Source organism: Bubalus bubalis, chromosome 6 (genome assembly GCF_019923935.1).
Source record: "Bubalus bubalis isolate 160015118507 breed Murrah chromosome 6, NDDB_SH_1, whole genome shotgun sequence".
Lineage (NCBI taxonomy): Eukaryota > Metazoa > Chordata > Mammalia > Artiodactyla > Bovidae > Bubalus > Bubalus bubalis.
The window spans coordinates 93,121,184-93,146,753 of record NC_059162.1 but is presented as its reverse complement, the minus strand read 5'-3'; the positions used below and the strand labels follow the sequence as shown (position 1 = coordinate 93,146,753).

The 25,570-nt window shown below is 44.7% G+C and overlaps 1 protein-coding gene across 8 annotated transcripts in view; it reads right to left on the bottom strand.

Annotated features, from left to right (window-relative positions):
- Positions 1 to 25,570, bottom strand: part of LOC102409536 (enoyl-CoA hydratase domain-containing protein 2, mitochondrial) — a 29,224-nt gene that overhangs the window by 2,132 nt on the left and 1,522 nt on the right. Inside the window, exons 2-8 of one of the 8 annotated variants that reach the window (XM_025288726.3) lie at positions 11,616 to 11,683; positions 11,458 to 11,545; positions 8,449 to 8,535; positions 7,549 to 7,641; positions 5,858 to 5,917; positions 5,453 to 5,640; positions 849 to 899 (exon numbers count right to left, since the gene is read on the bottom strand). In XM_025288726.3, the coding sequence (XP_025144511.3) occupies positions 849 to 899; positions 5,453 to 5,640; positions 5,858 to 5,917; positions 7,549 to 7,641; positions 8,449 to 8,535; positions 11,458 to 11,545; positions 11,616 to 11,683 (635 nt within the window). The remainder of the gene's footprint in view (positions 1 to 848; positions 900 to 5,452; positions 5,641 to 5,857; positions 5,918 to 7,548; positions 7,642 to 8,448; positions 8,536 to 11,457; positions 11,546 to 11,615; positions 11,684 to 25,570) is intronic. The other 7 variants (XM_044945010.2, XM_044945012.2, XM_044945013.2 and 4 more) reach the window with 7 other exon arrangements.

Here is a 25,570-nt window from a genome sequence, read left to right as displayed (position 1 = left end):
TGTAAAGACACAACGGTGTGTGGAAAAACAGGTCTTGGAACCCAGATGGTCCAGCACCAGGGCCCATGCCCCTAACCTCACTGCTGTCTGACTCACTCATCCCTTCCTCCTGTTCAGTTGAGTTGCTTATTTATACACCTCTTTTTTCTGTCACACTTTCCAATTTTTCTGGAATTCTTATCCAGCCTAAACCCCAGTTCTAGAAAACATTCTCCAACGCAGCACTGTCCAGCCCTGTACCCAGTAGCCCCATGGATGGTTCAGCTCTACCCTCTCCAGGCTGTCTATTTGGTACTTGACTTTTTATTAGTGACTTGTGTCAGTCCCTCTCCCCACCTTGGGGGCAGTGACCATATTTGATTCATTCCGGTGTCCCAGTTCAGATCTAGGTTTAGTGTGTAATAAATGAATAAGTTGATGTGTAGGATGAGTTAGCTGCAGCCAAGTCAGCATGCCTGAGCCCCGTCTCTGAGGCCGCATTGCTGACCACCAGCATAATCCTGAGAACATGGACTGATAGCCATGCAGACCTGGGTTCTTGTAACTCATTTGCTCTGTGACCCCAGATAAGTCATTTACCCTTTATGGACTTCAGCTACCTTCTCTCTCCAAGGGAGAGAAATGAGGATAAAATATAATTTGGAGTATTTTTACCTGGCCAAACTTCATTTTGTAGATGGGTAAAACTAAGGCACAAAGAGAGAGGTTCGGGCTCCAAGTCTATTAGAAGAGTCTGATTCCTGAGTTCTTTCCGGCTGTGCTGTCCATCTGTGTGCCCTGAAAGCACTGCCTCCCAGCCACCCCACTGACCTTAGCAGATGCTAAGTTCCGACCCAGAACCCTCTCACCTCTATTCCTCGGTCAATGGCTACTTTGCTCAGCCGCACAGCAATGGGGGCCTAGGGAAAAGCAAACGCTTGGTTGAGGGGATCAGTTGGTGCTCACAGGCACACAAGCTCCATGATGAGGAACAGGTCTGGGTAGAAATCCAGCTATTCTAGTGACAGTGTTTACTTTTGTTAGTGTTACACCTACTCATTAGCTGATGTTCCTTTTCAATAATGAAGGAAGCCTAACCGATCCCTAACCCTCCTAGTCCTGACCATCTGGAATTCTTGTCAGTTAATACATGCCTCCAGCATGTACAACATACTCCACTGTACACATGCTTTCCCACCCACAGACTTGTCTAACGGTCACAGGCTGCTCCCCAGCCCTTCAGGAGGGGTTTAATTGAGGCTCAGGGTGGGGAAACAGTTGGCCACATTTGTTCAGTCAGCGGCAAAGCTTGGATCTGATTCCCAGTCACCTTTCCCACTCCTGTCCCTTCCTCTACCCCTCTCATCTCAACAAAGGCAAGCCTCCACTGAAAGCATGTTTTACCCCAGTAGGGTGAAAAAGGTCAGTAGTAGGAACTTGGACTTTGGAATCTGACAGGCCGGGGTTGAAATCCTGAGGGCCATTTTGTAGGGCCACTTGGAAGCAAGAGCACCAAAGTGACCATCTTTGCCTCATTGGTCTTGCTTCTAATTATTTTGTGCCACTGCAGGTCTGGCTGTCCATCCCCCACCGCACTTCCAGGTGAGGAGTGCGTTTGCCTCCTATTTTGTTCATATTGTATTATTTGAAGGTTTTGTAAGACTTTATCAGGAAAGAACAATTTAAAAAGTCTGTTAGCATGGAAACCATAAATGAAAAAACTAGCTACATAAAGATGAACTTCAGACTGGGAAAAATACCACAGATTCAAGCAAAAATCAAGATCTGGGAGAATATATTTGTGATATTGTGACAGAAGCATTTCCTTTACAAAAAGCTTATATATATATATATATATACTTTTTAGCATTCACACAGTATGGAAAGCTAGTTCACAAAAAAGAAAAAAAGACACAAGGTGTGCTCAGCTTTACTTTTAAAGAAACGTAGATCAGAACAGTTAGGTGCTCCTTTTCACTTCACACTTGGGAACTGTAAAGGTTGGTAATGCCCATTATTGATGAGAAGTATTTGCACACATAATTGAATGGAGAGTAAACTGGAACAATGCTTCAGGAGGACAGTTTGACAAGAACTGACAGATTAGATAGATGCCCATGCTCTTTCATGTTGTAACTCCATGTAGGCATCTACCCTATAGATTCACTTCCAAGAGTACACTAAGATGTACAAAGTTAATCACTCCAGCTCTTTTTCAGGAGCATAAAGATGTCAGTAATGTGAATGTTCCTCACTAGAGTACTGGTTAAATGATGGCACATCCATACCATGAATGACAAAGTGTGCAGTTTTTAAATGAATGAGGTTGATAAGTATGTGCTGAAATGAGCAACTCTGCAACATATAAGATGAAAAAAGGAAGCTGCATCGTGCTGTGTATATTATTCAGTTTGTGTAGAAGGTGTTGGTGTGATGTGTCTTTGGGGAGAAAGGTCATGAGAATGAAGAACTTCACTTTTTGTTTTATACTTTTCCATACTGATTGAATTCTTTTCTGTGCATAGTTTATGTTTTCAAACGTCAGTTAGAACTGGACTAGCCTTTAAAGGTGTGTTCCTTGTTCCCTAAATTGTCCTAAAGGAATTTAGAATTAGATATGTGAGTATATGTGTATATTTTACATGTACAATTAATATTTCTGGAAGAGTATGCGAACTGTTAACAGTGGTCATCTCTGGGGAGAGTGACTGGGGGACTGAGGACTGTTTAGGTGACCCAAAACACTTGTCTTTTTGCCAGTGACTGAAGTGTTTTACTATGTGGGACTTTTCACTTTGAACCTGGACAGCCCCAGGATAACAGGGTCACCCTACTTTTGATTTTTACTCTATGTCCTTCTTATTCTTCTATCCTTTTTGATTTGTTTATCATGAATATAACTACTAATTTCTCATTGAAGAAAATTAAAAACTATATAGCATGTTGTCCCTGTGTTGAAAACACACATATTTATGTTTCTGAGTATGTGTGTGTACATATATGTAGTTGACCCTTGAACAACCCAGAGCTTGGGCGAACCAACTGTCCATGCAGTAAAAAATCTGCACAGAACTTAAAGAGTTCTACATCCACAAATTCAACCAACCTTGGATCGTGTAGTGCTGTAGTATGTATTTAGTGGGGAAAAAAATCCATGTATAAGTGAACCTTCACAGTTCCAACTTGTGTTGTTGAATGGAACACTCTGTGAAGCTCAGGTAGAAATACGATGGATCATTGTGTTATTTGGAAATGAGAACGGTGAGTCACAGTTGCCACAGGATGTTCCATTACTTTGATGTTCAAATGGAAAATGTATTCAAATCCATATTCAAAGGGTAAAGTATATTTACTGTTTAAAGGGAAAATCTGAGTGTTAATTTCTGTACCTTGTGTTTATTGATAGGCTCTTTGGGGCTGTAATCTCTGGAGCAATTTCACTGCTGGTTTTGGTAATTTGTCCACTAGAGGGCAGCTGTCTACAACAGCATCTCTTGCACTCAGCCCATAAGGAATCTTTTCATATTTGGCACTCAGTAACTCACCTGGAAGTTAAACAGGTTGCATCAGAATGCCCCAGGATTTGCATTCGTGATTCTAATACTAGTTTTTGGTAGGCTGTTGTTCTGGTATGGAAAGCTACTTTTAAATACTGAAATACTAGTAATTAGTAAAATACCATTATTTCAATATATTGAAAAGTCGTGAGACTAAGCTCAAAGACCCAGTTATTTATTTTATGCAAAAAGACAAACCCTAGAGTCTACAAACAGACCCCTCAGTCTGTGTAAGTGTAATCAGCTGCTACCCCGAGTCACTCCGAGTTTTGTTATCAGTTCAGACTTTCTGACCAAGTATAAGAGAAACACGACAGCATTAAAATGAACAGCTTCAGACTCTCCATTTATATGTGATGAAACTATAAACAAGAAATGAAGACAAAACAAATGCTTTTAAACCAAACTTACCATCAGTTTTTTATACTCCTTGCCCTCAAGTAACTAAGCAAGTAAGTAAAGATCTCAAAGTTGTAAAAAGAGGCAGGATTATTTGAGGGAGATTTTTTTTTCCCCCCTAAATAAGATAACTCTTTTTTACTTTTCATGATTAATACAAATATTGTGTTAATAATATTAAAATGATAGCGTATGGTTAACAATATTATATTACTTTTGTAACATGTTTTTAATTTTTTGTATTTGAAATCCATTAAAGATTTAGTTTGTTCTTTAGAAATTGTGTACATGGTCTGCACTCTTTAAAATGCTAGTTATCATCTGTATTTCTGTATTATGCAGAATGGATGCCAAAACAGTGTCTGTCTTTGTGGTGGTGCAGTCACTTTCTTTGACTTTGATGAGCAGTCGCTTCACCTTGTTGGGTCTGTTACAGCACAGACGCGACAGGCATGATCACCTCACCTGGATTGTCCTAACACTGGGACACTATTAAAGTACCCAGGATTGCTTGTGTCTGGTCGTGTCTGAAGGATGAGGGTGCACCATATGGGCTCAGTGAGTATTACAACTTAACAGAACCTGGCTCCATTTCAGCTGCTTGCCTATCTTTGTGGAAACTTGGGACGTCCCTCTGGCTCTCTTAGAGAAGTGAGAAGCCAGTGGAGCCTCTCGGGTACTTGGAGATTACATCTCCCTGGGAATCTACACTTTTGGGGAGACTATGCTAATAGGCTCTTTGAGGATTAAAAAAAAGTATGGGTCTTAACACATGTCCTACATCATGTATTTCAAGTGCTTTTCCACCACGTAGTATGGTCGAAAGATGGGCTGGTAGTTCTTTATCTGCTTTAAACAATCTTGCATTTTCAATTTTGGAACACATTCATGCTTCAATGTCCAGTACAATAGCCAACAGCCAGATGTGTCTGTTAGCATTAAAATATGGGAAGTGTAATTGAGAAAGTAAAATTTTAATTTAAGTAATGTGGCTAGTGGGGCTTCCCAGGTGGCTCAAGGGTAAAAAACTGCTTGGCAAGCAGGAGCCTCGGGTTCAGTCCCTGGGTTGGGAAGATCCCCTGAAGAAGGAAATGGTAGCCGCCTCTAGTATATTTGCCTGTAAAATACCATGGACAAGAGGAGTCTGCTGGGCTACAGTCGGTGGGGTCGCACAGAGTCGGACATAGCAACAAAACGTGGCTAGTGACTGCCTTAGTGGATGGCACAGATACAGATCATTTGCATCATCTCAGGAAGTTCTGTTTTACAGGCTCTTCTGAGGATTTTCAAGCTTAATTGATCCCAGCTCCTCGGAACTCAGTTTTCATCTTAACTTAAAATCTGATTTAGTATTATTTACTAGATGGATGAATGGAAGCAAAACCGCCAGAGATGGTTAATTTTATAAATCTGGGAAAATGGATCTTGTGTGGTTGCATGAGACACCCTTGCCCCCTGGCTTCCCCACCCGTGGTCCCCAGTGGCACAGGCCCGCCCGTGCTGAGCAGCCGTTGTACCTGGGGCAGGATCTCCTGGGCCAGTGCTCGTGCCCGGTGGTAGGCAGCATTGCCCTCCTCGTTCTGGGCCACAGCGTGGTTCACCAGCCCCAGAGCCTGGGCCTGTTCCCCACTCAGTCTTCGGCCTGTGAAGATGAGCTCCTTCGCCAGGGCCACCCCCAGGCATCGAGGCAGCCTCTGAGTCCCTCCTGCCAGGATGGAGTAGGGATGGGGAATCCTCATGGAATGTGGGGGCCCAGAGGAGGCCCTGGCTGGGAGTCAGCCAAGACCTCTCAGAGGACGAGATTGGGTTAGGCTGGCAGGGGAGACCCCAGAACATAGGGCAAAAGAGGAAAGTAGGGAATTATGCTGGATAGAGTGGAGTTGAACAAGTAGAGAAGAATGGATGGTGTGTGTTGAGATTACCTGCTCCTGGGAGGAGCCCTCGGGTGGTCTCGATCAGTCCCATGACAGCCGAGGAAGCTGCTTAGACAAAACAGAGTGAAGCCCCCACCCTGTCTTCCAGCTCCAATCCCAGAGGATAAGAGACACTCTGTGGGCTCTGCTCACCCTTCCAGCCAATTACTTCCCTCATGGTGTGGCTACAGCCAGGCTCCTCCAGTCACTACCTTTGGAAGAGGAGCCCTAACCTGGAAGTCAGAAGGCCCAGCACTCACCCTACCTCCACGACTCACTGAGCAACTCTTAGCCTTTCTGAGCCTTGTGGATGGGGGAAAAAAAATGATAACGTCTCTTTTACCTGCTTTATAGAGTTGTTAAGGATTAAGTGAGGTCATGGTGCTTAGAACAAGGAAGGGTTCCTGGATGACACCCAGTACCTATTTGTAAGTTAATGGATTCTTAGTCTCATGTTAAGTCTGGTCTGGCCTAGTGTGTCAGTGACTCCTGCTTCTACCAGTTTTCCCTCCCAGCTTTTTGCCAGCCTGAATTTTTCCTGTATTCTGATTCACATCCTTTTTTCTGAGTTGCACTTCCTGTGAGAATCCCTCCTTGAGTGTCCCACCCCACAGGCTTCTCCTGAATTCCCTCAACACAGTCCCTCTGAACCATGCAGTATGGGAGGGAGGGGTTTACATTCACCCTCCTATCCATCAAACCCTGCAAGTTAGCTCCCCTAAACAGGCAGGTAGAACCAGAGTTGGTGCTATGACCTGACCTGGTATTTTGATGGCTTCTCTTTGCTATGTATCATGTGGATATAAAGTCCCTCTATGCCTGGGGCTACATGTTAAAAAAAAGTTCTTGGTGGCAGGAGAAGTAGTAGCACCGTGATGACACTCAGATCTTCTCTAAAGTAAGTAAGTAAGTGTTAGGCGCTCAGTTGTGTTCGACTCTTTACCTATGAACTTTAGCCCTCCAGGCTTCTCTGTCTATGGGATTCTCCAAGCAAGAATACTGGAGTGGATTGCCATTTCCCTCTCCAGAGGATCTTCCTGACCCAGGGATCAAACTCAGGTCTCCTGCATTGCAAGCAGATTCTTTACTGTTTGAGCTACAGGGAAGTCTCATATCTTCTCTGATCGGCTCTAAAAAGGGCACAACTAACCACCAAGTCCGCAAGGTTAAAAAGCAGTCAGTTATCTTCATCCTCCCGGCCCTCCACACTTCAAAGTTCAATTTCTCTGAGCTACTACTGCAAACCTCTGTGGATTCTGATAGAGCTACTGTAGGGCACTGTTTCTGCCCAGTCATGCTTGTGATTAACTGGGCATAGACTGCCCTCATGGCTCACCTTTGTTCACAATGTGATCGATAAAGCTGGCTTGGACAGAACTGGAAGACTGAATAGATACCTTTGTCCCCAACCTTTGCTCTCTATGTTCTTTCTAGTTGTGTCAGCAGTTGCCCTGGGGTTGGTATGAGCAGTCCTGAGCTGAGGGCAGCTGACTCTGAGAAGGGACTAGTCCTGTAGCAGTCAGGGGCTGGGCGGTGGGTGGGGAACCACTGCTGCCTGAATTCCTTGGCTCCCACTTTGCCTTTAGTTCTGGGGTTTGTTGGAAAGCTGAGAGCAGTGGCTGGCTGCAGAATCCCCAGAATTATCTCGTTTCATTCACTCTTCCCTCCCACCCTTCCACACGTCTCCCTGTACCCAGTACCTGCCACTCGGAGGTCACAGGCCAGGGCAAGTTCCAGGCCTCCACCCAAGGCAAACCCATCCATAGCTGCAATGGTGGGTGCAGGGAACGCTGCTGTGGAGACAAAGGAGGGCTCAGCCTGCGAGGCCCTGGTAGGACCAGGACAGTGTCTCAGGGTAGGAGACGGTCTAGCTGGTTGTGATAGAAGGCTTCATTGGTCCCAAGTTTGGGGAGCTTACCTGGTACCTCAGCCAGGTTATCTTAGCAGTCAGTTTTCCCACTGGGGAAAGTTGTGGGATCCGCTGGGGAATAGGAGTGGGGAGATGGATGGGCAGAGTGATACCTAGTCATGCCCACCTTCCTGTGGGCCTCCGCAGGACCCGCCTTTTTACTCTTCCTTCTCATTCTGTGTGTTGGGAACAGAATTGAATCTGACATGGGGAAGGCCAACGGGCAAACAGGTGATGACGACCCAGGGTGATCAGTGATCTGAGAAAGGAAGCTTGGATGATGGGCCAGGGATGGCTTCCTGGAGGAGGCGGCACTGGTTGTCTTAAAAAATCCATAAACAGTTCATATGGCCTAGGAGGGATATTCCAGAAAAAGAACAAGCGTTTGTCAAAGCCTGCAAGCATGCTTGCTGAAAGTTGACTCTGGAATGGCCAGGCTTGTACGCTGAGGGCACAGGGCTGGGCGTCAGAACTAGCAGGGCACTAATGCTGGGGAGCCAGTGCCCTTTGGACCCTCGTGGCACCCTCCTCCTTGTAGAATTCCTTGTCCCTGCCCCTCTCCCTGGGAGAATCATCTCTCCACAGAGCTCACAACAGAAATCATTCTGTCTTTAGAGTATGGTAGATTGGGTGAGGCTGGGATCAGCAGGACCCCTGAATGCGCCCCTCCTCCCCACTCCAGAACCCTCACCAATCTCAGTCATCAGGCCTCGAAGCCGCTGGACAAAGAGCCCCACTTCTGCCTCAGTCATCTGCTCCCGCTCCTTCAGGTCTGCACCTGCAGATGCAAGGGTGACAGCCCTTGGGAAATGACCTGGCACTGAATCCCAGGCTGTCAAAGGATCCAGCAGTGGAAACCTGAAGAGAAGCGGCCAGAGAGGAAAGAGAAACACCAGGAAGACTCGTCAGGGAAGCCAGGGAGGGAGGAGGGTAGTCAAAAAAAGAGAGACACAACAACAACAAAAAGATAAGTTGGATTTCATCACAATTAAAAACTAATGCATCAGAAGAGATTATGAAGAGAGCAAAGACAACCCATGAATGGAAGGAAATAACTTGTAAATCATACATCTGGTAAGGAACTTATATCTATGATACATAAAGATTTCCTACAACTAAAAACAAATAAAAAAGACTTCCCTGGTGGTCCAGTGGTTTAAGACTCCATGCTTCCACTGCAGGGGGCACGGTTTGATCCCTGTTTGGGGAACTAAGATCATGCAAGTTATGCAGAGTGGCCAAAAACAAACAAACAAAGGACTTGAGTAGACATTTCTCCAAGGAAAATAAGCCAGTGAGATTCCCCGGCTAGTTCAGAGGCTAAGATTGGGCTTCTAATGCAGGTGGCCCAAGTTCCATCCCTAGTTGGGGAACTATAGCTCTCATGCCGGAACTAAGAGGTGGCATGTGACAATGAAGACTGAAGATCCTGTGTCCCTCAACTAAGACCCAGTGCAGCCAAATAAATATTTAAAAAAGAAGATAAGGCAGTAAGCACTGCAAAGTGTTCTCAACATCATTGGGGAAATGCAGGTAAAAACCACAATAGGATAGTGCTTTGTACCCATTCAGACGGTGATTATAAGTAACAAAAAAAGTGTTGACATTGGTGTGGAGAACTCTGATGTACTGCTGGTAGGAATCTCAAATGATACAGCTGCCGTGAAAAATATTTTGGTGCTTCCTCCAAAAGTTCAAAGTAGGATTACTATGTGGTCCAGCCACTTTACTCCTAAGTATATACCCCAAAGAATTGAAAGCAAGGACTCAAAACAGATAGGTGCCCACCAGTGTTCGTAGCAGTATTAATCACAATAGCCAAAATGTGGGAACCACCCAAGTCCATCAACAGATGGATTAAAAAAATGTGGAATATGTATGTGAAAAGGAATATTATTCTTTTTTAAAAAGGATAGAAATTCTGCAATATGCTACAATGTGGATGAACATGAAGTACATGATGCTAAGTGAAATAAGCTAGCCATGAAAGGACAAATGTATGATTCTACTTAAACACTTAGAGTAAGCAAATTCGTAAAGATAGAGAGTAGAATGGAGGTTACTGGGTGTTAGGGAAATGGGGAGGAATTGCTTCAGTATGTAGTTTATTGAGATGATGAAAGTTTTCTGGAAATGGATAGTGGTGATTGTTGAATAACCTTGTGAATGCACTTAATGCCAGTGAATTTTACACTTAAAAGTGATTAAAATGTAAATTTTGTGATTAAATGTAAATTTTGTATAATGTACATATTTGTGACAACTCACAAAACACATTAAATAGTAATAAAATAAAAATTTATTTTTTCCTGTTTTATTGAGAAATAATTGGCATACATCAGGTATAATTATTTTTTAAAAGAAGGGCTTGGTGGGTGATGCTGAAGGTCACGTAAGATGAGGAGTGAGTGCAGGGACAGTGGCATGGGGGGGGCAGGGTCCTTGGTGAGAGCAGTGACAGTGGAGGGTCACTGAAGGCCAGACAGCTGGAGCCTGAGTCATGAATAGGGGGTGAACGTACTCTCTGCAAGTCCTAGATTATGGGAAAGTCAGTTGGGAGAGCCTTTGGGAGTCTGATTAGTCCTAGCCCCTCAGTGACAGATCAGGAAACTGAGACCCAGAGAGAGACAGGGACTAGCCCAGGATTCCAGAGCAAATCAGAGGCAGATTCAGACCTCCTGCTTGCCCCCTTCTTTTCCTGTCCTTTGCTGGGGGTGGTGAGGAGCGGGGCTAACAGTCATGAAGTGACCATGATGGAAGACGTCAGACCATGGGGGAGCCAAAGGAAGAGGCCGGAGTAGGAGGAGGGCCTCGACCAGGGCAGCGGGGTCAGGCAGATTGGTCCGCATACTTCCCTTGCCACCTCCCGCCCCAGGCTGCTCACCGGGATCCTGACAGTTGAGGCCTGGGGACTGAGCCACATGCCCTTGAAACTGCCTAAGAATCACTCACTTCCCACCCTCGTCCTCCGCAGCCTCTTCCCGTCTCCCCAGTGCCCCCTCCACAGCCACCCCAGAGTCAGTTCTTAACTCTCATTCGCTTGCTTCTTCTTGTGGGCCTGGGATGCAGCATTTCTCATCTTTGAAAGGAAGTGCGTGGTGCTTGCCCTGTTGTGAGGACCAAATGGTGCAGAGACATGGAAGAGTTTCATTGACAGGGACTGAAATCTTGTAGATAGGCAAAGGGGCAGTAAGTCAGTCCTATCTTGGCCACAGACCTAGTGAGTGTCGTTGGACTCCGTTTTCTCATTTCCTCAATGAAGGGTCAGAACAGAAAGAACAAGGATTTGGGGGTCAGAAAGGTCAAGTTCTAATCAAATTCTCACTAGCTGTGTTGCTCTAAGCAAGGAATTTCACCTCTGAGTTCATATCTTTAAATGGGAATGAGTCCTGTGCTGTGTTTTAAGTCTTTTCAGTCATGTCTGACTCTTGGCACCCTTATGGACTATAGCCCGCCAGGCTCCTCTGTCCATGGGGATTCTCCAGACAAGAATACCAGAGTGGGTTGCCATTTCCTCCCACAGGGAATCTTCCCGTCCCAGGGATCAAACCAGTGTCTCCTGTATCCCCAAGTGGGTTCTTTACCACGAGGGCAACCTGGGAAGCCCGAGTCCTGTGCTAAAACAACCTAAATATTCCCTAAATGCAGGCTGGTGGGAGCCCTGCTGAGCCCTGGGTTGGGGGCAAGGAAGGAAACCCACCTGCGCAGAACACACCCTTCACTGCACTCCTGAAGATCAGGACACGCACTTGACGGTCCTCCCGAAGCTGGGCCAGAGCTTCCAGCAGCTGCAGAGGAGACCAGATCAGATACCTCCCAGCTCAGCCCCAGCCCACCCTGGTGCCCGCCCTTACTCACCTGACTGACGAAGACGTTCCCCAGGGCATTGCGGGCACTTGGTCTGTTCATCAGAATCTCAGCAATTCCTGCAGGGGACAGGGCAGGGCTGGGTGAGCCAGCTGCCCTGCTCACTCCTGTCTGGGGCCTGGGATCTGGGCAGCCTCTACCCTTGATGAGCAGTGTGACCTGGGGCAAGTCATACACACTCAGGCCTCAGTTTTTCCAACCATAAAATCGGGAGAATAACCCTTGCCCTTTCTGCCTCACAGAAGTGGAAGAGCTTGAGAACCTCGGAGCACCATGGGGAGAGGGACGAGAATGACTGCCCCAGTGGTTCCTGCCTGCTTCTGCCATTGCGAGACACACACACACCCCTACACACCCCTTCTTCAATTTCACGTATCTCTCTCCATGTGATTCTTTTCTCTATAGCCAGACTTCCTCTTGAGCTGAATGAATTATGATAACACTACCACGTAGAAATCTCGTGTGCCCTGACTCAGTCACTGCTCCCACCTCCCCCAAAAGTAACAACTCTCCTGACTTTTTATGGTGATCACTTCCTTGCATTTCTTTACAATTTTATCACACAGATGGTCATCTCTAGACCATATAGTTTAGACTTGCTAGTTAATTAAAAAAAGAAAACTCTTAAAAGCTTGTTAAAATCCTTAGGTTCTGCTTCTAGCCCTGTCTTTTGCTCAAAGATATTTATTAAAGAACCTGAGGCGGGACTTCCCTGGTGGTCCAGTGGCTAAGACTCCCTTAATGCAGGAAGCCTGTGTTCAACCCCTGGTCAGGGAACTAGATCCCACGTGCTGTAACTAAGATCCCAAATACTGCAACTAAGACTGGCACAGCCAAAGAGAAAAAAAGAACGTGGGGCATTTGACCTGTAAGATTTCCTGCAGCATGGAATTTACTGATTGCACACTCATGGGACAAGCGAGCAGATGCCTCTGTCATAGGAATTTAGCAGCTAATCCAGAGGCTTGAGCACGTTCACATTCTGTCCTCTTTGGCAAGAGAATATCCTTTGCCCTACTCATGTGATATTCTTTCATGAGCACCAGTGAAACTTCTTGAAAGGCTTTTCTGTATTCTGTTAATAATTTTCTTGCCTTCCATTCTCTTAAGTCTTCTCCAGTCTAGCTCCCACCCCATCACTTGGCAGAAACTGTTCTCACCTAAGTGAGACCAGTGTAATCACATCACTAATCGAGGGACGTATTTCCATTCTTGTCCCAGGCTCAGCAACAATTAACTCTCCTGACCAAACACCTGCTCCTCCTTGAACATTTTGTGCTTGGCCTTTTTTTTTTTTTTTTTTTTTAGTAGACAGTTTTTTTGTTTTTTTTTTTTTGCAGAACAATTTTAGGTTTACAGCAAAATGGAGTAGAAAGTGCTTCCCTGATGGTTCAGAGGGTAAAGAATATGCCTGCAATGCAGAAGACCTGGGTTCGATCCCTGGGTTTGGAAGATCCTCTGAAGAAGGAAGTGGCAACCCACTCCAGTATTCTTGCCTGGAGAATTCCATGGACAGAGGAGCCTGGCAGGCTACAGTTCATGGGATTGAAAAGAGTCGGACATGACTGAGAAAGTGCAGGAGTTCCCATAAATCCTCTGCCCAATGCACATGCGTAGCCTCCCACCAGAGTGGGACATTTGTTACCAAGATTAACTTCCATGCATATGTCTTTATCACCCAGCTTTCATGTTTACATTAGGGTTCACTCTCAGTGTTGCATATGCTATGGGTTTTGACAAATGTATAACAACATGTACCTGCCTGTGGCTCTACATTTTCCTGGCCTTCCTACCTCTCAGATGACCCCCTGCACTTCTTTTCTAGGTTTTCTTCTACCCAATTTAAAAATTCTTAATTCATTTATTCAACATCTATCTGTAATAAATAAGTCTTGGGGATATAATGTACATCATGGTGACTAGAGTTAAGAATATTTGAAAGTTGCTAAAACTGTACATCTTATAAGTTCCCCTCACTCACACAAAAATGTGTAAGTGTGTGGTGATGGATCTTAACTACATTTACTGTGGGGATTATTCCACAATATATACAAATACTGAACTGTTACATTGTACATGTGAAACAAATGAAACAAAGCAAAGGCTAACAGAGTTTTGCCAAGAGAACACACTGGTCATAACAAACACCCTCTTCCAACAACACAAGAGAAGACTCTACACATGTACATCAGCAGATGGTCAACACCAAAATCAGATTGATTGTATTCTTTGCAGCCAGATGGAGCAGCTCTATACAGCCAGCAAAAACAAGACCAGGACTGACTGTGGCTCAGATCATGAACTTATTGCAAAATTCAGACTTAAATTGAAGAAAGTAGGGAAAACCACTAGACCATTCAGGTATGACATAAATCAAATCCCTTACCATTATACAGTGGAAGTGACAATTAGATTCAAAGGATTAGATTTGATAGAGTGCCTGAAGAACTATGGATGGAGGTTCGTGACACTCTATAGGGAGGCAGTGATAAAGACCATCCCCAAGAAAAAGAAATGCAAAAAGGCAAAATGGTTGTCTGATGAGGCCTTACAAATAGCTGAAAAAGAAGAGAAGCTAAAGGCAAAGGAGAAAAGGAAAGACAGACCCATTTGAATGCAGCATTCCAAAGAATAGCAAGGAGAGATAAGAAAGCCTTCCTCAGTGAACAGTGCAAAGAAATAGAGGAAAACAATAGAATGGGAAAGACTAGAGATCTCTTCCAGAAAATTAGAGATACCAGGGGAAGATTTCATGCAAAATGGGCACAATAAAGGACAGAAATGCTATGGACCTAACAGAAGCAGAAGATATTAAGAAGAGACAGCAAGAATACACAGAAGACCCTACATAACCACACCCACCTAGAGCCAGACATCCTGGAATGTGAAGTCAAGTGGGCCTTAGGAAGCATCACTATGAACAAAGCTAGTGGAGGTGATGGAATTCCAGTTGAGCTATTTCAAATCCTGAAAGATGATGCTGTGAAAGTGCTGCACTCAATATGCCAGCACATTTGGAAAACTCAGCAGTGGCCACAGGACTGGAAAGGGACAGCTTTCACTCCAATCCCAAAGAAGGGCAATACCAAAGAATGTTCAAACTACCACACAATTGCACTCATTTCACATGCTAGCAAAGTAATGCTCAAAATGCTCCAAGCGAGACTTCAACAGTATGTAAACCGAGAACTTCCAGATATTCAAGCTGGATTTAGAAAAGGCAGAGGAACCAGAGATCAAATTGCCAATATCCATTGGATCATCAAAAAAGCAAGAGAGTTCCAGAAAAACATCTACTTCTGCTTTATTGACTACACCAAAGCCTTTGACTGTGTGGATCACAACAAACTATGGAAAATTCTTAACAGTGGTAGGAATTCCAGACCACCTTACCTGCCTCCTGAGAAATGTACATGCAGGTCAAGAAACAACAGTTAAAACTGGACAGGAACAACAGACTGGTTCCAAATCAGGAAAGGAGTATGTCAAGGCTGTATATTGTTTCCCTGCTTATTTAACTTATATGCAGAGTACATCATGAGAAATGCTGGGCTAGATGAAGCACAAACTGGAATCAAGATTGCCAGGAGAAATAACAATAACCTCGAATACACAGATGACAGCATCCTTATGGCAGAAAGCAAAGAACTAAAGAGCCTCTTGATGAAAGTGAAAGAGAAGAGTGAAAAAGGTGGCTTAAAACTCAACATTCAGAAAACGAAGATCATGGCATCGGCCTCATCACTTCTTGACAAATAGATGGGGAAACCATGGAAACAGTGACAGATGTTATTTTCTTGGGCTCCAAAATCATTGCAGATGGTGACTGCAGCCATGAAATTAAAAGATGATTGCTCCTTGGAAGAAAAGCTTTGACCAGCCTAGACAGCATTATTAAAAAGCAGAGACATTACTTTGCCGACAAGATCCATCTAGTCAAAGCTATGGTTTTTCCAGTAGTCATGTATGGATGTGAGAGTTGGACCATAAAGAAAGCTGAGTGCTGAAGAATTGATGCTTTTGAACTGTGGTGTTGGAGAAGACTCTTGAGAGTCCCTTGGACTGCAAGATCCAACCAGTCAATCCTAAAGGAAATCAGTCCTGAATATTCATTGGAAGAGCTGATGCTGAAGCTGAGCCTGATGCGAAGAGCTAACTCACTGGAAAAGACCCTGATGCTGGGAAAGATTGAAGGCGGGAGGAGAAAGAGAAAAGGGAGGATGAGATAGTTGGATGGTATCACTGATTGGATGGACGTGAGTTTGAGCAAGCTGCAGGAGTTGGTGATGGACAGGGAAGGTTGGCGTGCTGCAGTGCATGGGGTTGCAAAGAATCGGACATGACTGAGTGACTGAACTGAACATCTGAAACTAATATGTCAATTGTATTTTGATTAAAAAACCACTTCTTAACAAAAGATAACCACACAGAAGAAGATATACAAATGACCACTAAGCACATGAAATCATGTTTAATTTTATTAGTCTCGAATAAATGAGAGTTTAAAAAAAGCCTAGATATGACTGTACACCAAATACAATGACTAAAACTAAGAAGATGAAAAATAAAAACCAAGTGTTGCTTATTAAAAAAAAAAACCCTGAATATCTAGCAAACAACTTTGATATATAATAAATTGTGGGAGTTATAAGGATATGTACCAATCCCTGTCTTCAAGGGATTGTTGTATTAGTGCTTATAGCCTAATATAAGTAAATGATAATATGAGGTCATAAGTAAAATAAATACATAAAGTACTATAGAATTATAAATGGTAGTTCATATATGGATGCATTTGACCAAGGTGGAAATAGGTAAAAAAATGTCATTTTCAGAGTGAGGTGTAGTGGGAACAATACTACATGTAAGAGACTACTCCATTTGAAAAATTATATTTTTTCGAATGTGTTAATTTCTCTTGTACAGCAAAGTGATTCAGCTATATACATATATATTCCTTTTCCTATTTTCCATTATGATTTATCACAAGATATTGAATATAGTTCCCTATGTTATACAGTAGGACCTTGTTTATCCATTCTGTATATAATAGTTTGCAAAGTAGTTGAAGTTCCGGAAAGGTTAATCCAAAATCTCTTTATTCAGTCATTTGTACAGTTATGTATTTAACACACACTGGCCTCTGTACTAAACACTGATATCAGAGACTAGAGCAGACTCAGTCCCTGTCCTCTTAGATCCTGAAAGTCTAACAGAGGAGATCGACACTCAACAAGTAATTACTATTTGTGACGGGTACATGGGGGAAAAAAAGACAGGAGAATGGGGGTTTAGAGTGGGCAGAGGGGAGCCCTCGTGTAGAAGATCAGCAGTGACTTCCTGGGGGAAGAAGTGACCTTTCAGCTGAGAGCTGAGGAATGAATAGGAGTTAGCCAGACAAAAGTGTGTGTGTGTGTTGGTGGGGAAAAGCCTATTTCAGAGAGGGAGTGGCACAGTTGAGGGCCCTGAGTGCAGCAGAGCAGGTACTATAGGGTTTATATTGCTGGGCCTTTAATGTTTTTTGGCTGCACCTGAGAATTAAGCCAACATAAAACAGATTAACAGGAGAAAAGCATACGAATTTGTTCAAGTTTTATGTAACACATGAGCCCTCAAAAGGAAATGAAGACCCCAAGAATGGTAGGTCCACATGCTCTGACAAACCTAGGCAGCGTATTGGAAAGAAGAGACATTACTCTGCTGACAAAGGTCTGTGTAGTCCAGGCTGTGGTCTTCCCAGTGGTCATGGATGGTTGTGAGAGTGTAAAAGACACAGCTTTTAGTGTCTTTACAGTGGACCACAAAGAAGGCAGAGTGCCAAAGACTGTGCCAAACACCTTTGAACTGTGGTGCTGGAGAAGACTCCTGACAGTCCCTTGGACAGCAAGGAGATCAAACCAGTCAATCTTAAGGGAAATCAACCCTGAATACTCATTGGAAGGACTGATGCTGAAGCGGAAGCTCTGTATTACGGTCACCTGATGTGAACAGCTGACTCTTTGGAAAAGTCCCTGATGCTGGGAAAGATCGAGGGCAGGAGAAGAGGGCGTCAAGGATGAGATGGCCGGATGGCATCATCCATGTAATGAATATGAACTTGGGCAAACTCTGGGAGACAGTGAGGGACAGGGAGGCCTGGTGTGCTGCAGTCCACGGGGTCAAAAGAGACGGACACAAGTGTGTTGACACAACAACACACAACACGCTTTTACAGTAGGAAGAGCAGCAACTGTGGCAAAGTTAACTGTGTGGGAGGCTACAGGAAGATAAGGCCTGTTTCTACACAGTTGTCCACACTTGGCTGTTTCAACACACTTGTCTGTTTGTACAGGATTCTCTTGGCTTCAACTCCCTGTTGAAGAATATTTTTTTTAATCTCCAGTTTCAGGAAGGGCATTTTTCAAACGGGAGTTTTTATCTTCTGTTTTCAGTAAGAAATGCCCTTCTTGCATCTGCTGTTTATTTCAACGGCGTTAGCTCAAGATTATCCCTATGCCAGTGTAGCATATTTCTTGGCGGGGGGAGGGGGGCACCTTTTAGTGTCTTCCAGAACTGGAGGAGTTCAGAGGAAAGGGAGAGCCCCGTGAGGCGTGACAGGAGAGTCAGGAGGGCTGCGCTTGCTTGTCTGCCCCTTCTCCTTCCCGCTTCCCATATGCTTGGCTCCTACACACGCAGGACTTCCCTGCACACCCAGCCTGCTCTCCTCTGAGCTCCAAGCCTGAATATATCCTGCTGCTCACTTGACATCTAGACCAACATGTCAAAAAATGATCAGTCTTTCTTCTGCTCCTTTGGTGAGTGAATGACATATCAACTCGGAGGTCTCTCCTATTGCCTCCATTTTTCTGACACTTGAAGCTTACTCAGTGTCCGAGGCAGACGATTCAACCTCTTGGATCTCAGACCTTGCAGCTCACACCCTGCCTTCCTGCAGCCACTAAGCTGGTGGGCTCTTCCTTCTACGGCGTGAATGCCCCAGCTGGCCCACTGTCCTCAGTTTTGCCTCCCCTTCCCCTTCCACATTCATTCCCTCATTTGGGTCAAAGTCATCTTTCTAACCCAAATCTGACCATATTCTTCTTGCTTCCCTTTTCATCCGAATTCAGTCTAAATCCTTATTACCACCCAAAAGATTCCCTACAATCTGGTCTTTGTACATCACTCTGGCCTCATGTGCCAAATCAGGGCCAAGTGTGGGGGACAGAGACCAACTCTGGGCAGAGGCTCAAATATGCTTATGCCTTCTCGCCTGTTTCCCCTCCTGTAAAATGTCAGGATGGATTAGAGGAGTGTGTTCACCAATCCTTTGGTCTTCAAAGGCCTCTTATTCTTTTCTCTCAGTGTACCTAGCTTGGTGGAACAAGCAGAATTTATTAAGATGGTGTTCTCAGTGTGAGTTGATCTGAGACACCCAGAAGGGCCAGTGAAAGTTCTGGTGCTCTCAAGGACAAGGCTTTACAGCCACAGTTAGAGAACTGTGGTCTAGGACACAGAAATGTAACATGCAGTCTAGCTGGCTTCGCCAGCCTCCCTGGAAACCTTCATAGAACCCTTTGAGCCCCGCAGGCCTGGAGGTCCCACTGAGGAACTCAGATGTCCCAAAGGTCCTCCTCTCTAGAAAAGAAAATGTTGCAACCTGGGGAAGGGAAACTGGTGGATACAGAGGAACCACATCAGAAGGGTTGAGGAGAACAGTCTAGGTCCAAGACCACTGTGGCAGATAGACTTTAGAGTGGCCCCAGTGTTCATATCCTGAATAATCCCCTTCCCTTGAATGTGTGGGCAGAACCTGTGAATTGCTTCTAACCAAGAGAACCACAGGTAAGGTCATAAAAAATCACTTCTAAGATTAGGTCCAATTATATGACAAAGATAATGAGATGTCACTTCTGTGATTAGTTTATAATGTATACAAGACCCTGCATTGGACTTCCCTGGTGGTCCACTGGTAAAGAATCTGCCTGCCAATGCAGAGGACGTGGGTTCATTTCCTGACCCAGGAAGATTTCACACACTGCAGGGCAATTAAGCTAACTCACCACCACTACTGCCCGGATCCTTAAACCCTTGAGCCACAACTGTTGAAGCCTGCGTGCGCTAGAGCCCAAGCTCTGCAACAAGAAGCCAGCCCAATGAGAAGTCTGCACATGGCAACTAGAGAGTAGCCCCTGCTCGCGGCAACTAGAGAAAGCCTGCATGCAGGAAGAACCAGAGCAGCCAAAACTAAGTAAAATTTTCAAACACTGTATTACTAGCACACACTAGTGGGCCCATGGATACGGTCCTGTGGCAGGGTCCTCTGGGCAGCCTCTAGGAGCTCAGAGTGGCCCCTGGCCAACAGGAAGAAAACAGGACTTCAGTACTACAACAACACGATATGAATTCTGTCGATAGCCTGAGGAACCTGGAAGCAGATCCATCCCCAGTTGAGCCTATGATGAGAGACCATAGCCCCTGCCAACTCTGGGATTGCAGCCTGCTAAAACCCTGAAGAAGAGAACCCAGCAAAATTGTGCCTAGACTTCTGACCTATGGAAACTATGAGATAATAATTGTACGCTATTTTAAGCAACAGTCTGTGGTAATATGTTATGTGGCAATAGAAAACAAATATAGTCATTACATCCTGGGATTGACAGGAACTTCCTCTCTCCTCTTCACTTTCCTGTTCTGTCTTTCCTTTTTCTCTGGCTAACTCTCTCCCATATTTCATCTCTAGCTCCCTCTTGCAGAATGCAAATATGGTGCTCGGCTGAAGTCACAGCTCAGTCACATCCCAGCTCCATGGCCTTGGACAAGTTACTTTATCCTTCTGACCTTCACTTTCCTGATCTATAAATAGAAATACTAAAAAGGTTGTAGTGAAGATTAAAAGAGATAATGTCCATAAGTGTATAACCAGAGTCTATGGGCACTTTGAGCAGGGAAAATGCACAGAAGCTGGTGAAAGTCTAGGACCCAATATGAGGTGTGAGCTCTAAGCTGGGAGACCAAAGGGGCTAGACAGTGTGTCTTTGGCTTTCATTCATTCACCTGACAATGTTCAGCTTGTACTACCACATGCCAGGCCCCGGAGAAATAGAGGACCCAGCCGTGGTCCCTGACTTCTTAGTTGACACCCTATTCTGGGAACATTGCCCTTGCTGGACCCCAGTAATAATGATGGGTTTGCATTGCACCCTCTCTACTCCTATCAGACTCCCATGATGGTTTGATTTGCTTAGCAGAAGACCTAGAGTCACATCTATCTGGGTCTGGATCACACAGTGATGTGGGTGGGAGTTGATAAAAACCATTGGAAGGTCGTGTGGGTATGTGTGCTCAGTTGCTCACTAGTGTCTGACTCTTTGTCATCCCTATGGACTGTAGCCTGCAAGGCTCCTCTGTCCATGGGATTCTCAAGGCAAGAACACTGGAGTGGCATTGCCATTCCCTTCTCCAGGGGATCTTCCTGACCCAGGGATCAAACCCAAGTCTCCTGTGTCTCCTGCACTGGCACATTCTTTTACCACTGAGCTGTGTGGGAAGCCTTAATAATCCCTTAGTATATAGGGGGGGAAACTAAGGCTCAGAAAAGAAGAGAACGTGCCAAAGTTACTAGGTGGACCCAGCTAGCAATCCTCAGTCTCAGAGTTAACAAGTGATGAGGAAGACAAGTCCAGACAGAAGGAATGTAAAAGGACAAGGGTGGGGGAAGAGGGTGCAATTCCTAAGTGGTTTACAAAGGTAGAGAGGGAGGAGAGGACCCAAGTCAGGGGCATAGTTAAAAGAAAACACTTAAGTGGGAGGGCTTAAAATGAACAAACCCATGGTAGGAGAGATAAGGTGACATGGTCAGGTTGTGGTGGAGAACCTTGAATATTCAGCTAAGGAGCTGGAGTAAAGCCATCAGAGTGAGGAGTGGTTAACGGGCTAAGCTCATTTTCAAAGACAACAGGCGCAATGTGACAATGCTCTGGTGCTGTCACGCCAAGTGGAAGACAGAACTGGTGACTTGTAGGAGGATGGTGGGATGGTTCTCCTGGGTGTGGGTCTCCTCCTCATGCCTCCTCCACTGCCTCTTCTTGGTTTCCTTATCTCCTTCCCTCTAGGACATTCTATATGCCCTCTGGCAGGGGCAGAAGCTTAATCTCCTGACGCTTATACTTTTGTTCAGTGGCTCAGTCATTTCTGACTCTGTGACCCCATTGACTGCAGCACACCTGTCCTCCATCATCTAGAGTTGCTCAAACTCATGTCCATTGAGTTGATCATGCCATCCAACCATTTTATCCTCTGTCTCCCCTTCTCCTCCACCATCAGGATCTTTTCCAGTGAGTCAGCTCTTCACATCAGGTGGCAGAAGTATTGGAGCTTCAGGTTCAGCATCAGCCCTTGCAATGAATATTCAGAATCCTTTAGGATTGACTGGTTTGATCTCCTTGCTGTCCAAGGCACTCTCAAGAGCCTTCTCGAGCACCACAGTTCAAAAACATCAATTCTTCGGCACTCAGACTTCTTCAAGGGCTTCCCTGGTGGTTCAGGGGCTTCCCTGGTGGTTCAGATGGTAAAGAATTTGCCTGCAATGAAGGAGACCTGGGTTTGATCCATGGGTTGGGAAGATCCCCTGGAGGAGGGCATGGCAACCTACTCCAATATTCTTGCCTGGAGAATCCCCATGGACAGAGGAGCCTGGCGGACTATACAGTCCATGGGGTTGAAAAGAGTCAGACATGACCGAGAGACTCAGCACACAGCAGAGCACAGCTGGTGGTTCAGACAGTAAAGAATCTACCTGCAATGAAGGAGGCGTGGGATCCATCCTTGGGCCAGGAAGATCCAGTGACGAAGGAAATGGCAACCCACTCCAGTTATCTTGCCTGGAGAACTCCATGGACAGAGGAGCCTGGTGGGCTACAGACCTTGGAGTCACAGAGTCAGACAGGACGGAGTGACTAACACATTGCAGCCTTCTTTATCGTCCAGTTCGCATATCTATACATGACTACTGGAAAAGCCATAGCTTTGATTATGCGACCTTTCTCAGCAAAGTGATGTCTCTGCTTTTTAATATACTGTCTAGGTTGGTCATAGCTTTTCTTCCAAGGAGCAAGCATCTTTTAATTTCATGGTTGCAGTCACCATCTGAGGTGATTTTGGAGCCCAAGAAAATAAAGTCTGTCACTCTTTCCATTGTTTGCTCATCTATTTCCCATGCAGTGATGGGACCAGATGCCATGATCTCAGTTTTTTGAATGTTGAGTTTTAAGCCAGTTTTTTCACCCTCCTCTTTCACTTTCATCAAGAGGCTCTTTAGTTCCTCTTCACTTTCTGCCATAAGAGTGGTATGTATCATCTACATATCCAAGGTTATTGATACTGCTCCTGGCAATCTTGATTCCAGCTTGTGCTTCATCCAGCCTGGCATTTCACATCTGTACTCTGTATATAAGTTAAATAAACAAGGTGACAATATACAGCTTTGATATACTCCTTTCCCAATTTGGAACTAGTCCAGCTCTGTGTCCAGTTCTAACTGTTGCTTCTTGACCTGCATATAGATTTTTCAGGAGGCAGGTCAGATGGTCTGGTATTCCCACCTCTTTAAGAATTTTCCACAGTTTGTTGTGATCCACACAGTCCAAGGCTTTGGCATAGTCAATAAAGCAGAAGTAGATGTTTTTCTGGAACTCTCTTGCTTTTTCGATGATCCAATGGATATTGGCAATTTGATCTCTGGTTCCTCTGCCTTTTCTAAATCCAGCTTGAATATCTGGAAGTTCTCGGTTTACATACTGTTGAAGTCTCGCTTGGAGAATTTTGAGCATTACTTTGCTAGCATGTGAAATGAGTGCAATTGTGTGGTAGTTTGAACATTCTTTGGTATTGCCCTTCTTTGGGATTGGAGTGAAAGCTGTCCCTTTCCAGTCCTGTGGCCACTGCTGAGTTTGCCAAATTTGCTGGCATCTTAATGCAGCACTTTAACAACATCATCCTTTAGGATTTGAAATAGCTCAGCTGGAATTCCATCACCTCCACTAGCTTTGTTTGTAGTAATGCTTCCTAAGGCCCAATTGACTTCACATTCCAGGATATCTGGCTCTAGGTGAGTGATCATTATCTGGGTCATTAAGACCTTGTACAGTTCTTCTGTGTATTCTTGCCGCCTCTCCTTAATATCTTCTACTTCGGTTAGGTCCTTACCATTTCTGTCCTTTATTGTGCCCATCTTTGCATGAAATGTTCCTTTGGTATCTCTGATTTTCTTGAAGAGATCTCTAGTTTTTCCTATCTATTGTTTTCCTCTATTTCCTTGCATTGTTAACTTAAGAAGGGTTTCTTATCTCTCCTTGCTATTCTCTGGAACTCTGCATCCAGATGGGTATATCTTTCCTTTTCTCCTTTGCCTTTTGCTTCTCGTCTTTTCACAGCTTCTTGTAAGGCCTCCTCAGACAACCATTTTACCTTTTTTGTATTTCTTTTTCTTGGGGATGGTTTTGATCACCACCTCCTGTACTGTGTTACAAACCTCCATCCATAGTTCTCCAGGCACTCTGCCTATCAGATCTAATCCCTTGAATCTATTTCTCACTTCCACTGTATAATCATAAGGGATTTGACTTAGGTTATACCTGAATGGCCTAGTGGTATTCCCTACTTTCTTCAATTTAATTTTGAATTTTGCAATAAGGAGTTCATGATCTGATTCAAGGTCAGCTCCTGTCTTTTTTTTTTTTTTTTTTTTTGCTGACTGTATAAGCTTCTTCATCTTTGGTTGCAAACAATATAATCAGTCTAATTTCTATATTGGCCATCTGGTGATGTCCATGTGAAGAGTCAGCTCTTGTGTTGTTGGAATAGGGTGTTTGCTATGACCAGTGCATTCTCTTGGCAAAACTCTGTTAGCCTTTGCACTGCGTCATTTTGTACTCCAAGGTCAAACCTGCCTGGACTTCAGTCCCCTATGAGGAAAAGGACATCTTTTTTGGTGTTAGTTCTAGAAGGTCATGTAGGCCTTCATAGAACTGCTCAGCTTCTTTGGCATTAGTGGTTGGGTCACAGACTTGGATTACTGTGATACTTGTTATTTCTGGATAAAAATTCTCCTATCTACAAGTGAGCCATGATAATTTTTCAACTAATGTACAAGTCTGTGTTCTTAGTCTCTGAATTACTAGAAGAATAGTGATGTCCATTAATAGTTGAGAACACAGGTTTTAAAATCAGACCGAGTCCATGTTGCTTAAACTCTGTTCCTCGGTTTATTGATCTGTAAAGTTGGGAGAATAGTTACAACTATTTCAAGGCAAACAGTGTTGCCCGTTGGCAGTGAACAAAGCATGAGAGCAACTGGGGTATTCTCTAACCCTAGCCATCCCACATGGCCAGAGAATTCTCACCAAATGAGGCAGTTGGAGGCCAGAAGCCTCTTCATGTCCATCAAAAGTGGGGGATGTAGGTAGGGAACAGTATGCAATGTCGCGGAGCAAGGAACAATTCTTCAACAGCTCTTCAACTTAGCATAAAGCAAGAAAAAAGAAGAAATATGAGATGCCTCGAACAATACAATCTGTGTAAACTAAAATTTGGACACAGTGCTACTTTAAATGCGGGGAAGGTTAGAGGGGTCGGGCCAGGGGAGAAAGTAAAGACAAGAGGAACTTGCCCAGCTGGTGACACAACAGCAGACAGGGGAATGCCACTGAATGCGAAGTCCAATCACTGCCCTTCACCCGCCTTCACAAATAACACTACCCCCAAACAGAAACAAAACAAAATATAACACGACCAAGAAGACCCAACACGAGGCTCAGTCCAGCTGTTCTTGCCAGTGAGCGCTGCGAGCTCTCCCTTGAGTCAGCAGGACTCCGCCCTCCAGCAGCAGCTGCAGGGCAATCACACAGGAGGGCGCCAAGCGCTCCTCCGGGCCTCTCCTCTCTCCCCTCCCCTCCTTTCTCCCACCCCCG